General features: G+C 37.2%; 1 protein-coding gene across 4 annotated transcripts in view; it reads left to right on the plus strand.

Moving 5' to 3' along the window:
• LMBR1 (limb development membrane protein 1) overlaps positions 1 to 13,097 on the plus strand; it is a 64,555-nt gene that overhangs the window by 19,259 nt on the left and 32,199 nt on the right. For all 4 annotated transcript variants that reach the window (XR_014028517.1, XM_081344076.1, XM_081344077.1 and 1 more), the window contains exons 4-5: positions 3,967 to 4,106; positions 7,748 to 7,851. Coding sequence is in view for 3 of the 4 variants with exons in the window: in XM_081344076.1 (XP_081200202.1) it covers positions 3,967 to 4,106; positions 7,748 to 7,851 (244 nt within the window). In the remaining variant the exon portion in view is untranslated. The remainder of the gene's footprint in view (positions 1 to 3,966; positions 4,107 to 7,747; positions 7,852 to 13,097) is intronic.

Consider the following 13,097-nt stretch of genomic DNA (forward strand, 5'->3'; position numbering starts at 1 on the left):
TCTGCAACCCCAAACCCACTTATGTATTGTTGCGTGCCAGGTGGGCGTGGACCATTGGGTGGCCGTGGACCATTGGGTGGGTGTGGCTCATTGGGTGGGCGTGGTTGTGGTGGTAATGGCAGACTGGGTGGGACTAAAAAGTTCAATCAATCAATCCCAACTTTGTGAGATCATTTTTTTCCCCAGGAGAAGTTGAAATTGATTGATTGATTGAATCTTTTTTCTTTTTTTTGCACTTGGCAGAGGCCTAAAGCAAAAAGGTTTTATAAAACCCAGCTGAAGGCCTAGGACTGGGGGATGGCGCACGTGCCCACAGAGAGGGCTTTGCATGCCACTTGTGGCACCCGTGCCATAGGTTCGCCACCACGGGCTTATTCTTTCCTATACAGGCTATATACAGATTTAGTTTTATATAAGGCAGATTTGTTGAAAACAATGTGACTTAAGTACAAAAGTTTTAATGAATGAGTTCTAGGTTTGATTTAGACTATCTGCTTAGAAAGTTAAAAGGCTTAGAATATGGAATGCACTTCTAAAATTATTAGCCATTTATTGATTTTATGTAAAAATGTTTTTATCCTTTTAGTGCTTACACATTAATGAAGGTAGATAACAGTTCCAATGAAAATAATGTAATAGTTAACTATTAAAATAGGGCATGAAATAAACTGAAATAAATTAAAAGATAGGTACAAAATAGAGAAAGTTCCCTAGATGCCAGTCTTGTCTTTTGGAGACGTATTCAGCCCTAAGCTGAAAATTCACTTTGGTCCATTGTTATCCAATGGTTTGTCAGATTTTTTTTCCCAAATAGAGTATTGAATTCTGCAGGGTGTTTTTGGAAATTACATATATATTATCAGTAATGTAATACATAGATGATGATATTTAGTTTTTTTATTTTTAACTAAAGCAATAATGTGTAAGTTATATTTAGTTATTTATTTTTAATTATTTTTTAACCTCTAAGTTAAATTGCATTTTTGTACAAAAACATTTTTGGTGATTATATAAGGAATTGTACTTTCTATTCTTTAGAAATAATGACTGGCATTATGTTGCTATGTCTGCCAAAATAACCCTCTGGGTTAAGACCTTAGGCCTGAAATTATTTCCGTGCTATTTGCATTGTAATCCCTTCCATTAGAACGTGTGAATAGCTATTTAATTAAGTATAATATGATCATGGATTATCCTGTTGAATTATTAATGGGTAACAAACGTTGCCTTTTTGGAAGATTTGCTTGAAATGCACTGAGTTTGGTTATGATTCTGATATATTTTTAAATTTGCCACCTTTTATGTGCTAACTATAGCGAAAACACTAATTTATATTGGCTATATATCTTTCTGAAAATGTGAAACTTAGTTTGGTAATATACAGAATCAAAAATATAACATGAGGTCCATAGATTAAGCTTTTTTCTGTTTTATAAAAATGAAAGTATTGGTCTAATTACTTTGTGCAAACTTTAGACAAGACATTATAAATCAAAATGATTGGCAAACTGGTTTAAATGGCTACTTCCTTCTGTGCCATTTCTGACAGCTCTTTTGTCATGATCATTGCCTTTCATTGCAAGTACAAGTAGTTTTTCTGTGAAGCTGAATCTACGATAATAATTTCCTTTTCTGAGCAAGGTACATGTTTTCCTGCATATTACGACAACTGGCTTCTTTTCCTTTTCATGTGACTAATCTTTCAAATTTTGGTATTACTCTAAACCCCAAACTTAAAATGCATCTGGAAATTAAAAAAAATCTGTTTATTTCTTATAATCAGTTTTTCATAATGGAATATTTAATAACTGAGGCGTTTTTATTTTCTGGATTCCCATTATTCCTTGATCCGAAAAATCTATGAAATGTCTTGATTACGGCTACCCTGGGGTAAGCTAGGTGACCAATAAATTTAATCAATCTATCAATCATTATTATCTACTCCCTTTCAAGCCAGGATATTATATAGAGCACAGAAAATGAATAAGAGATAGTAAGCTAATTAAAGGTATAAGCAAAGAAAAGATGGTTAAAACAAGCATTTGCCCAAACTACTCGGTACACCCCTCGGAATCTTTCTGTTCTTTCAGATCATCCTCCATTCCACCACATTGACATGCTCCTTCAGATATGGTCTTTTGTCCTTCAAATGTCTCTTTCATCAGCTCTCTTCAACCATAACTTTTTCAGGCTTCCTCTTGACTCATTGATTCTTCTTTTATGTATTTGTTTTGCAACGTGATCCTCATTCGTTCTCTCTATTTGACCACACTACTTCAATGTATTTCTTTTGTCCTGGTCCATCATTTTTGTATTCACCTCACATTCAGTCAGCACCTAATAATTTCCACCCTTTATCAATTTATGTTAACACAGATTTAAACACTCAGTTCCCACTGCATTCATTGATTTTATGTTTCTCCTAAAAACATAAAAGCTGTCACTTCCATGTAGTAAAAAGGGGCAGGAGCACGGTCCTATATACATTTTTATTCCAACAAGTATTCATTGTTTGGAACCACCAATGCACTATCCACTACTTATTTGCCATCTTAATATTTCTCCATCTGTCATCCTGTCTTTAATAAACATTCTGTCAAGGTACACTGAATTATCTATTTGCTCCGTTTTTTGTTCTTAATAAATCCTGGCAATCCTCAATTCCTCTGATACCTATCATAAAGTCAATTTGATTTTTAGTGGAAAATATGCACCAAGCTTTCCAAAATTTTTTTATTATTACCTGTTTTGATTATAATTCTGTGAAACACCATTCCAAGTGCATATTAAATCAACTTCTTTATAGTTTTTGCATTCTGTGTTGTGCCTTTCCAATAGTATGGGGAAATATAGGAATATTCTTTAATGGCAGTGCTTGTACAGGTTCTCCTTAAAGGATTTTTGAACTGAGTATAGCTCTAGAAAATGCACTTGGTTGTTTCCTGCTCCATATAGAAAACAAACCAATATATTTTAATCTTAACAAGTTTTGGGAGCAAAGTTGGCAACTGCAAAGACCCATCTATGTACATGGAACATCTGTCCCCTCTCTCTAATTCAGGTCTTTGAGTTCCTGCAATTCTTTGGTCCAGAAGACAGTTACAATTCCAGAAGAATTTCAGGAACTCAAAGATCTGAATTGGGAAGAGGGGCTAGAGGCTTTATGTAGGTAGCTGGGACTTTGCAATTACTGACTTCGCTTCAAGAGCTTGATAGAATTAAAATATATTGGTTTGTTTTGTATATAGACTGTATTAAGGAAAAAATGTCCAAAGCAAATATCAGTTGGTTTACTTAAAACTTGATCTTTAGTGAGTTAATCCCTCCCCCAATAAAATCTTAAGGCTGAGATCCAAAAAGCTTTTGTAGGCATGCTTATAGATAGGCTTAGCGTTTACTTTTCTTTTTTTCCAGATGTGGATCATCATTATCTCTGAGAAACTTGTTTACATTTTCCTTAATTTCACTGTTGGGATTGCCATGAGTGATGAAAAGATATCTGAAAAAAAATGGCACCCATTTGCCTACAGAGTTAGTTGCCACGTTCCTTGACTTTTGAGATAATGTATATGCTTTTTCTGGTATTGATGTGCCCAGTTCTAGTCTTCTCCAGTAGAGGGAGTGCTTCCATTAACTCTGGACAGATGTTTGCTTGAACTGGCCTAGTATGTGGATGACATACTTTTTTTAAGTACAGAATTTAATGCTGTAGAAGAAATATAGATGATTCTATGATAAATCAGCATAGAAAAACGTATTAGGGTATCAGCTTCATAGGTTTTATTTTTAACACAGGTTCAATTATATTTTCAGAAAATCTTCGATTGATGCAAATTATACAACATGTATTCTACTTGAAGCATGTTAGCTTACTTATGCTTTTAGATAAAATACTTGCTAAAACATCTGTTGATTTCAAAATTGCTCCATAGAGACTAAAAATGTTACTGCCACTCTGTCTTTCAGGCTGTTCCTGAGCACTTTTACTCTCGCAGTTTCAGCGGGCGCTGTGCTCCTCTTACCTTTCTCAATAATCAGCAATGAGATTCTGCTTTCTTTTCCCCAAAGTTACTATATCCAGTGGTTGAATGGTTCTCTAATTCATGGTTAGTATGATGTCATGTAACATTGCTATTTGAATGTGTGATACGTTATAGCTTGCGAATGCCTTTAAAGGTAGCCCTCAGCTTACAACCATCTGCTTAGTAGCTGAAGTTACAGCAGCACTGAAAAAGTGACTTATGACCAGTCCTCACCCTTATGACCATCGCAGCACTCTGCCCCCATGATCAAATTCTGGGCACTTGGCACCAGTATGTACTGTGTTTCCCCGAAAATAAAGCCCACCCTGAAAAAAAGACCTTCCCTGATTTGTGGAGGTGGGCCTAATATAAGCTCTACTTCAAAAATAAGCCCTAATTAGGACTCCGCCCACTCGGTCCCACCTGGCTGCCACAATGGGGCAGGAGGCCGTGCGGCACATCACGCTATAGAGCTTGGTGCACCATTGCACAGCTCCTCCCTCTTCTCGAGAGCATTTCTTCACTAACCTGCTTTCCAGCTCCGCCACATTTCTCTCCTGCTGTAGGGAAACGGAGTTTGTGAGACTAAGAAAAGTTCAGTCAGACCTTCCAACTTCTTGTGGGGAAAAAAAAAAGATCTCGCGAAGTTGGAAGGTCTGACTGAACTTGTTTTAGTCTCATGAACTCGTTTCTCTGCAGCAAGAGAGAAAAGCGCCGGAGCTGGAAATCAGGTTAGTGTTGACTTTTTGCTTTTGGGAAGAGGGAGGAGCTGGGCGATGGTGCGCCAAGCTCTGTTATAGCAGTGCCAGGAGGAGAAGTGGCAGGAAACAGGGCTGCCATTTCCAGAATGGAGAGGGAGATACGGGGCGACGCAGGGTGGTAAGCAAGTGCTCTTCTCTGCTCTGCATTGCTGTGCAGAGCCGTTCCCCTCCCCGTTCTCCATTCTCTCCGGTGCCGGTGACGGAGGGCTGGGGAAAGGGGCATCAGGGGAGGCTTGCGCTGCCCAGTCAGGGCTCAAGCCATGGGAGAGTTGATGGAGGAAGAGGAGGAAGATGCCCCCGGGCAGATGATCTGTAAGGTGAAGCGCAAAGAAAGCCCCTCCAGCGGCACATAGCGGCAGTGGAGTTTTTCACTGTCACTCCCGCCTGGCTCCGAAACGGTGGAGGGTAACCAGGCCTACCCCGTCCATCCTCTGTACTGTAGCTTGGCAGTCCGGCTCAGGAGGAGAGTGAAAGGAAGCAAGGAATGGCCTGGCTGGGGGGAGGGTCTGAAGGAAGTGGGTGCAGGGCACGTGGGACCGCTCCACCCCCTCTCCCATTTGCCTTGCCTTGTTGTGGTGGTAGTGGTGCGATGTGCCACGTGCCTTCCTGCCGCAAGTGGCCACAGCAGAAATGGACCAGCAGCCATGCAGGCTCCTGGATGGGGCTGTTGGTGCCGCTGCTGTGAGGCGAGGCAGGTGTCACGGAAAACATAAGACATGGCCAAAAGTAAGACCTAATGCCTCTTTTGGAGGCAAAAATAATATAAGACCGGGTCTTACCTTCGGGGAAACACTATATTTCTGATAGTTGTAAGCTCCTGTGGTCATGTGATAACCATATGTGGCCTTCCCAGCTGCCTTACAAAATGCAAATCAATGGAGGAAGCCAGATTTGCTTAATGACAACGTGATTCACTGGAATTATTCACTTAATAGCTGTGGCAAAAAAGTCATAAAATTGGGGGCAACTCATTTAACAATCATTTTTCTTAACAATGGAAATTCTGGTCCCAATTGTCGTCGTAAGTTGAGAACTATCTCTGTACACTTCCTATCAGAATTATACAGGTATGGAAAACGGTTGTGAGAATAAAGTGGAGTAGAAACATATGGTAACTGGAGGATTTTTAATAAATGAATAATTTGTGCAATCTGATTATTTTAATTGAGTTTGGAAGCCATATCAGGAAATTGTGGGTGAATTTTCGTAATAGCCAGTAATATTGTCAGCATCTTGAAGTACTGAAAGTAAACATTGTGTAAAGTTTGAATACAGGGGTACCTCCGTACTCATTGTTAATTGGCTCCGGGAGGCATGACAAGTACTAAACATACCATGTGACATAACACATGACCCTTTTTTTTGGGCTGGAAAGGCTGAAGAGGTAGCTGACACCAACAAGTTCTAGCTTGCGTGTCAAGTACCAAACAAATGACAGGTATCAAAAATTTCACATCAAAATGCTTTTGAGTACCAAATTCAATGAGTTTTAAAGCAGTTGAGTATTGAGGTATGACTATATGTTACCCTGGTGGTCCTCAATCATTATGAAATGGATTATTTTTGCAATTATTTCTTACTTAACATTTTCATAGAAGATACTTTTAAAAGAGTTTGTCAACCAATATTATAAAATATTCTGTGAATTAATTGATATAGCTATTTTTTATTTGGAATTATTTCAAAATCTTAAAATGTTTAAACTTAATGTAAACGCGTTGAATTTGTAGAATTTAAACAAAATCATATAATGATTGTGCCATTTTTATATAATAATTTTGACAAATAGGTTGTTGTTTTAAAATAAAGACAAAATTGTGTTCAACTTTAAATCTCAGTGGGGGAGGGAAAATGAAAAAGTCATGAAATTCTAAAAATACACTTGCCAAACATGAGTGTTTCTTTTTCTATTTCACGTTTGTCCAGCAGATGGCGATAGAATATAGTACAAGTGGCCCATGGACATAAAGCTTGTCATTTCACAAAATACTATAGGCAAGGGTGAGGCTTTATTGGAGCTGGTGAAATCCTTAATTTCTGTTTATCTTATAATAGATATCTTAATCCGATATTGCATCAGACAGAAGCTGGCAAGAATTTTGTGTTTATTTATAAAATCCAAGATAAACTGTAGTTTTCTCTTTGAATACATGTATATTTTTGTCTATACATTCAGCAACCCTTATCTCATATTTTCCATCATTGTGTTACATCAACATACTTTTGATGTTAAAGAACTATCTTCAGAGGGGGTTAGGTAGGCAAACCTGAGTCCAGTATTTATGAAGGTATCAGACATAAAATAGATCATGCATGCAGATATTTACTGAAGGATTTTTTTCACGCACACTTTTTGCCTGAACTGCTTGTGTTAAATGAATCAGTTCTGCTACCAGTAGTAACTTTCAAAGAATCAAACAACGTTTGGTACCTAATAGAATGATTAAACATTTGCATTTGGCATTCAGTCTGATATATGCTTTAAAAATTATTTGGAAGCGGGAGTATGAGAATGTAAAAGAGGCAGCTGCTTTGCCTTTAATGTGGCTCCTTAAAATAGTTGCATTTGCTTTTTGGAAAGCTGAAAAGACTTGCATCGATTCTGAAACACCTTGAAACACCTCATGAAGCATACTGAGCTCTTAATATCTGGAATCTTAAATCTTCAGAGCATTGAACTTGTCAGGAGGAATCCTGTGATTATGCTGCTAACATAATGTGAAAGCTAGTAATCACCAAACAGCATTTGAGAATGCATTTTAATTTATGGACAAATACGTTGTATGAAAAAAATACAGCTTAGAGAACCAGATATCTTTTCAAGACCATTTAAAATTGTCATTACATCTTAAAAGATGGCCAGGAGGGAAAAAAATTAAAAGTAATTTTTTCTATGATATGTTTAAAATTCTGCTGTCTTTGAGAAACAATACATTGACATATTTATTTTCTTATTTTGTTTAGGTTTATGGAATCTTGCTTCCCTCTTTTCCAATCTTTGTTTGTTTATATTGATGCCCTTTGCTTTCTTCTTTCTGGAGTCAGAAGGCTTTGCTGGCTTAAAAAAGGTGCGTAGCTATTAGATATTCAGTGAATGGGATATCAGAAGTACCATGTGATGGGGGGAGGGTACTTGATACTTTCTGAGCTTGGTTGTAACAACAACAACAACAACAACAATAATATAATTGTGCCTTGGGTGCAATCCCAAAATAACTGGAGCATCACTTGAACACCAGTGGCATTGACAGATTCGCCATTAGTCAATTGCAAAAGGTGCCCTTACTAGGAACTGCTTGCATCCTACGACGATATCTGTAATACCATCAAACATCCACATCTGCCTATCCCAGGTCTTTGGTAAGGACTCGATAGGTGGACAAAAATGCCAAATCCAGTCTGAACATCTGGCTGACTGTGCGATGATCAATAATAATAATAATAATTGTTAGTATTAGTATTAGTATTAGTATTTGGAAGGGACCTTGGAGGTCATCTACTCCAACCCACTGCTCAGGCAGGAAACCTATACCATTTCAGACAAATGACTGTCCAGTCTCTTCTTAAAAACTTCCAGTGTTGTTCTAACTATCAGGAAATTTCTCCTTAGTTCTAGGTTGCTTCTCTGTTTGGTTAGTTTCCATCCATTGCTTCTTGTCCTGCCCTCAGGTGCTTTGGAGAATAGCTTGACTCCCTCTTCTTTGTGGCAGCCCCTGAGATATTGGAAGACTGCTATCATGTCCCCCCTCATCCTTCTCTTCATTAAACTAGACATACCCAATTCCAGCAACATATAACTTCCTTATATGTTTTAGCCTCCAGTCCCCTAATCATCTTTGTTGCTCTTCTCTGTACTGGAATTTCTAGAGTCTCAACATCTTTTTTACATCATGGTGACCAACACTGGATGCACTTTTCTTACTGACGTGTTATTACAGTACTAGGTAAAATCATCATCATCATCATCATGTCAGTAGTCACACTGACATAAACAGTAGCCACATATTATGCAAAAGAGACAACCAGCAAGCCAAAAAGGGATCAGAAAGACCAAAACCCCTCCCACCAGCAATCAGTATCCGGATAAGCATAGATTTAAGTCCAAGATTAACATCACAACAACAATCAATATCCCAGTCAAGGAAAGGCCAAAAAACCTCTTAAGGCCTTTCCCACCAGCACTGACAGGCCACACTGTCTATAAACTGAGACCAAATTAATTGGTACTGATGATGTTACCTAGTTAGGGTAATAAAATGTCTGCAAGAAAACACCCAAGCTCAGAGAGCACCAAGGACCCCTCATTTCAACCCTGAGCTACAAATATTCTCCTTTATTGATACCATGTAATCCCTGGCAAAGCTTTATTTAAAAAAAGGGGAAGCTGTAAAAATCTATGCTAAAATTATTATGTTTGAGCTAAATGTAATAGAACTTGACGTAGCGAGTTTGACATGTCTGTCCTAGATGGATCTATTGACTTCTAGTAATGATGCCACATTAAGCTTTTTCAAGATACAAATTACTTTATGATCTGGTCTAGAATCTTTCAGGTAATGGGATCATATATTGGTCTCTAATTCCCTCAACCCTTCCCCAATTTTTGAGTTAATTATTTCAAAAAATTTCTAAGTAATTTTCAAATATGTTTGGGTATAAATCTCCCTATAGTTCAAATATATATTTTACATATTTTCTGTGAAGAAATTCTTGTTATAAGTAAAACACAATAAAATTTCCCACTTATATTGGAAACAATTTTATTATGTAAAATGGTTAATTATTAATAATATAATATTAATAAACAGATTCTTCATCTCACAACTCAGCCTTTAACTATAGGCAAGTACAAAAGGCAGCATCTTTTCCAAACCAGGTGTTTCCAAAAAAATCCAAACAGAATCCTAAAATAATAACAATAGTTAATAAATGTAAAACTCATCATTCCATATCTCAGCTCTTTAATTGCAAGCAAATCCAATACACAACATCTTTTCCAATCCAGATGTCAGCAAGTTCTAGAGAGAACACCCCAAATAACAAATTCCATTTTAACCATTTGATCAAATAAGCAACTTATGTTTCTTCTTTTTATAAAACAATCTTAAACCTCTTTTGTAAGTCTAGGAAGAAGAAAAAAAATATTCTGATTGCTCTTGGGACTGCCATTTTTATTTTCTTCTTAATTTTTAAAGCTTTGTCTGATTTTTTTTCTTGTATGTTTAATGACAAAGTCTTGTTCATGTTTTTCTCAATTATGTTGGATAGATTTTGTTCCAAATATTTTTCTTTAACAGCATCTTTGGTGTAGCAGCTTCTTCTGGGATCAAGTGTTCATAAGAACACCAACTTTGCTGACATTGTTGATTCAAAGTCCTGATGCAATTCTTGAAAGATGTCTCTGAATACCATTTCAAGTTCCTTATCTTGTTATATCCCCAGTATTGAAAGTGATTATGGTTTCAAAGTTAACTTCAAAGTCTTGATATTCAAAATCAAATATTTCAACATTTTCTGAGCCCTTAATCATTTTAAAACTTTCTACAGTCAGAACCTTGCCTTGCTTTTTGCTATTTTGAATTCTTAAAACTTATAAAGATGAAGTTTCATTTTGTTACATTAAGGGTTGGGGACATTCACCCAGCATTTTCAGCCTTGTCATTTTGAAGGTGTTTAACTTGTTTCGAATTAAGAGGCAATTTCCAAATGTGGTTAGCAAAAGAAGTGCAAATATATTGTCCTTTGAAGGCTCCAACACTGGCAGAATGGGACAACTTGCCGTGGCCAACTTGTCACAGCCAACTGTGGCAAGTTCAACAATTCAATTTAATTATTTAAAATAATTTAAAAACTGTGTTAATTTCTGTCATTCACATTTCATTTTGTCCCTCCTTTTGCATCCTTTCTTTAATTATTCTGTTCCAACATTTCTTCGATATTAGTGTAACTCTTGTCCCACAGTGAACTGGCCACAGTAAGTTGTCCCAATTTTTGGCTGAGGCGAGAATGGCAGATTACCTTGCAGATGTCTTGCAGCCTTGTCATTGTTGAGGAACAATTGTATGGAGCATCATGTGGGCAATCTCTCCTCGTCTCTTTCTCCAGGCAGGGTCTAAAAACCTGATCTGCTCTTCAGCCTCTTGTTCTTAGTTGCAGTTGTTGGCTCTGTTTTCTGCATTTTTTGTTTTGTTTATAAAAAGGGAGTTTAGTGTGCCTTGTTCCTGAGGAGGTCCCATAACTGACATTATTTTTCCATACACAAGTGTTATATGTAGTATGGCAAATGTACTATTTGTTACTGTATTATTACAGTACAGGAAATAGTACTATTTGTACTAATTTGTTTCTGTAATAATGGCCATGATCATGGTTATGCCTGTTACATTAATATTGTTGGTTCCTTTAAAAATGATTATTTTTCCTTCGTCACCAGCAAATTTAAATGCCAGTGAATGGTGTTCATTCATAATAACCTAGGATTCAACAAGTGTCTCATATCAATCCCTTTTTGCAACCAGTTTTAATAATTTTTTTGAATGTAACATCAAGATTTATATATAAAAATGGTTGCTCATCATGGATAGGTGTAGTGTTTGCTTGAAAAACAAAACTGAACATGACTCTAGGATTTTAGTTAAACTATTTCATTAATTCAGACAGATTATTGTCAGCCTAGAGGGGTTAGCTTGCACTTTTGAAAAAAGAGATGTTTTTCCCCCCTTAGAGCACTGAGGAAAAAGGTATCTCAGATAATTCTGTTTGACCAATTGTGTCTGTCATGTAAAAAGGCAGTTGGCAGTGTGGGACTTGGAAGCAAGAAGTACTTTCCAAAGAAGAAACCATCTTCTACTGATGGAAGGGCTCTGTTATATCTTGTACTAGGTTATTTACCCCACTTCCCCAAAATGAAGCTGAAGCAGATTTCTTCTGCCTACATAAATGGAAGCATAAGTATTTGGAATAAATCTAACTGCTGTGTGATGGGAAGATTTGAGCAAGCTTTTATGGAAGTAATTTTAGAACTGAGTTGTGCCATGCATCCAGATATTTCGGTGTTTGGTACTCAGTGCAGAAAATCTGTGGATTCAGAGCTTAACCAAGAACATCCAAAGAGGATGCTTAATAAAGGGACATAAATTCTAACTAATGCGTGGTGGTGCAGTGGTTCGAATGCAATATTGCAGGACGGTTGCCAGCAGTTTGATTCTGACCTGCTCAAGGTTGACTCAGCCTTCCATCCATCCCAGATTGTTGGGGGCAATAGGCTGACTCTCTAAACCGCTCAGAGAGGGCTGTAAAGCACTGTGAAGCAGTATATAAGTCTAAGTGCTATTGCTGTGGCTATAAACCATTAGCTAATAAAAGGAAATAGTAGCAATTTCTTTAATTAATTAGGCCAGATGGAAGCGAAGAGGCCAGTCTGTGAAGCCGAACAACATGATAGCACAATGGAAGAGGAGCATACATTGTTTTAATCTACTTCTATCCTGTTTCACAGTTTGAAATTGTCCTAATTGATGTTCCTTTTGGCAAACTTACATAAAAGTGACTGCATTGCATTTTGTGATCAAATGACTTTTTCTCCTTTTCTAGCTAATTTATGTCAGGCCTTCATTAGTAAAGAGACAGAAAAAGAAGTAGGAAGCAAAAGCAATATGTCTCAAGGACACTTCATTGTATTCCTTTATTAGGGCTTGCTTATTTTTTTGCCACTGACAATTTATAAATTGCTGGAAATAAGTTATTAAGGAAGTGTTTAGTGTTAGTGGCACATAGATGTTCTTGGTGCAGCCTTTTTTTTGTGAATGAAAGGAAAACAGATATTGGAAGAAGGAAGAATTCTGCTCGGAGCTTTTCAAGGAAATTTAGCCTGCATAATGTTCTAATCTTTTTTTAATTTATTTTTTTATTTTAATTCCATTTATATCCCACCCTTCTCTGAAGACTCAGGGCGGCTTACAAGCTTAGCAGTAGCCTTCAGTCTATGTATATGCCTGCTTATTAGGGCTTTCACACCCCCCCCCAAGCGGCATTATTACAAAGTCAGCTTAATTGCCCCCAACAATCTGGGTCCTCATTTTACCTACCTCGGAAGGATGGAAGGCTGAGTCAACCTTGAGCCTGGTGGGATGCGAACCTGCACTAATTGCAGGCAGGTGGTGTTACTTAAGGAGGCATTAGCCCACTGCTCCACCAAGGCTCAAATCTTAATGTTTGTTACAAAAAACATACTGCAGTATTTTACCAGATTCTGTATGTCAACTAACCCCATCACTGCTGTCTTTTCTACATTGAATAATCAATATATTTTTTT

Source organism: Vipera berus, assembly GCF_964194415.1.
Source record: "Vipera berus genome assembly, chromosome: Z".
Taxonomy (NCBI): Eukaryota; Metazoa; Chordata; class Lepidosauria; order Squamata; family Viperidae; genus Vipera; species Vipera berus.